Here is a 2074-nt window from a genome sequence, read left to right as displayed (position 1 = left end):
ACACACACACACACACACACACACACACACACACACACACACACACACACACACACACATACACACACACATAGACACACACACAAAACAGAATTGTATTATGTGTCGGGAGAAAAATTATTGTCCACACATGTTTTATGTGAGCTTTTAATTCCTCCTCCATCGCTATAATTTAGACAATTTAAAAGGCTGGCTTCGACCCTGCCAGTCAACGTCAACAAGGGCTGAGAGGGATAAATAAAAAGTCCCAGTAAAACCAAAATCCGGATCGAACTCATGTTTTTAGAGTGCTGCGGCTAAGTATCTAACTACTCCACCATAGAGATCGGCATTTTCCAAACAGATAAGAGAACCTTTCTCCCAACGCCAGTTTTGGGCATTCATATTTAGTGTATTGTTACTCAAACAGAGCGGTAAATAAATGATAATGACAAAAAAGGGAAATTAATTAAATGTTTGAGGCAGTATCATGGTCTTTATCCTTTTTTATAGACGTTGGAGCAAAGCCAAGGCTCCAGACAGTGATGATTTGTTCTATGAATTAAAAGTGTTGTGGGGGTTTTTCAAACTCCCAGAATGCTCTTTTTTGCCTCAGATATAATGCACATACTTTTTAGGCTAACGTACCGAGTTCAATTTCTGGTTTGTCCAGTTCCAAGTGCTAAACGACTTTTTGAAGGACTTCATTCCAGATCCCAGGTAAGGTGCAACCCAATAATATCCTTTAAAGAATAAGGGCAAAAAAAAATTCTTGAATACATAATTATTTGAAACTTAAAGGTAACAGAAAAATGAATGTCGCTTAATAAAATGCTTCAAATTACGGCCATGTTTGTGTCCTTGGGAAAGACACTTCACACGAATTTTCCCATTTGGCTTTGCCATAGCGAAGATGGGCGTTAAAACGTTAAATTCGATGACCTTGTCTCTCAATAATAAACTTGCAGTACAGTGCTGCAAAGCACGTTTACATACAAATATCGCATACCCCCCCACCCTCTCCCTGTGATTTTACTGTAGATTTGCAGGAGAAAGAGAAGACTCACCATTGTAAAGAAAAGTGTTTGTGTGACCACCCACAATAATGTCCACTCCCCGGAACGCACGTGCCAAGTCAATGTCTTGGGCATACCCCGAGTGACCAACGGCGATGATTTTGTTGATGCCTTGACTGATCAGGCGGTCCACTTCAGGCTGGACAGTGCCCAGTTCTGCGCTGAATTTTGCCGGTTCTGGGTTGTTGAATACATTCATCATATTTAGTATATGATTAAAGCAGCATTTTGCATTTTGTATTAAGGATGCAGTTACCGTAGTTCATAGTGCAGCCTTATCCCAAGGATCTTGTGAACAAGTACCTTAAAATCTTCGTGTTATTGAAGACATGGTTCATAAATATGCCTACGACAACCACGTCTACATTTAAATCAAATGATGATCTTGATTTATTTCCATGGTCTCTCCACTAAAATATTGGCTCTGGTCAGTTAAAACAAAACATTAATACAATATCTTCGCAATGTTAAAAGAGGAATCCTGTTAGAATCGAATGATACAGTCAACATTTAACACAACTGATTATAAGAAATATATGTATTCTGAAAACGAGGCCAAGACAAAGAGGTACATGTGAATCAAAATATAATCTTGATTTATTTCCATTGTTTCTCCACTGAATTAATGTCACTGTTCGGTTAAAATAAAACCTGGGAAGATATTTAAACACAGATGATGGCTTTATTCGTGAAAATCTGGGACTTTCTCATCGGTGAATAAATGAAGAGTTTTAAACACTTCTCTGGAATCACTCCAGTCGAGTTGCCGAGTAGAGCAGAGCCCTTCTCTGTAAAGGAGATGTGTAAACAGTATTGTGCACAAAAAGTTTGAATGCGTTGCTTTTCGATTTTCAATATTGTTTACAAGTTGTAAGAGATATATTTCCTAATCACACACAATACTTCACCCACTTCTTACGTCATCTCCTTGCTTATTCTAAAGTTTCAAACTTTAGAGCAAACCTCAAAGGCCATTTTAATGGTCTCCACGACGACTATAATCTAATATCATCAGCATT

At 38.1% G+C, this 2074-nt stretch overlaps 1 protein-coding gene across 1 annotated transcript in view; it reads right to left on the bottom strand.

Moving 5' to 3' along the window:
• The window catches only part of LOC101860375 (5'-nucleotidase), an 18500-nt gene that overhangs the window by 10434 nt on the left and 5992 nt on the right, over positions 1-2074 (bottom strand). The window contains exons 5-6 of the mRNA XM_035971355.1: positions 1016-1277; positions 220-224 (exon numbers count right to left, since the gene is read on the bottom strand). Coding sequence (XP_035827248.1) covers positions 220-224; positions 1016-1277 — 267 coding nt within the window. The remainder of the gene's footprint in view (positions 1-219; positions 225-1015; positions 1278-2074) is intronic.

The sequence above is a fragment of the Aplysia californica genome, unplaced genomic scaffold (assembly GCF_000002075.1).
Source record: "Aplysia californica isolate F4 #8 unplaced genomic scaffold, AplCal3.0 scaffold00001, whole genome shotgun sequence".
Lineage (NCBI taxonomy): Eukaryota > Metazoa > Mollusca > Gastropoda > Aplysiida > Aplysiidae > Aplysia > Aplysia californica.
This window is presented reverse-complemented; position numbering and strand designations above follow the sequence as displayed.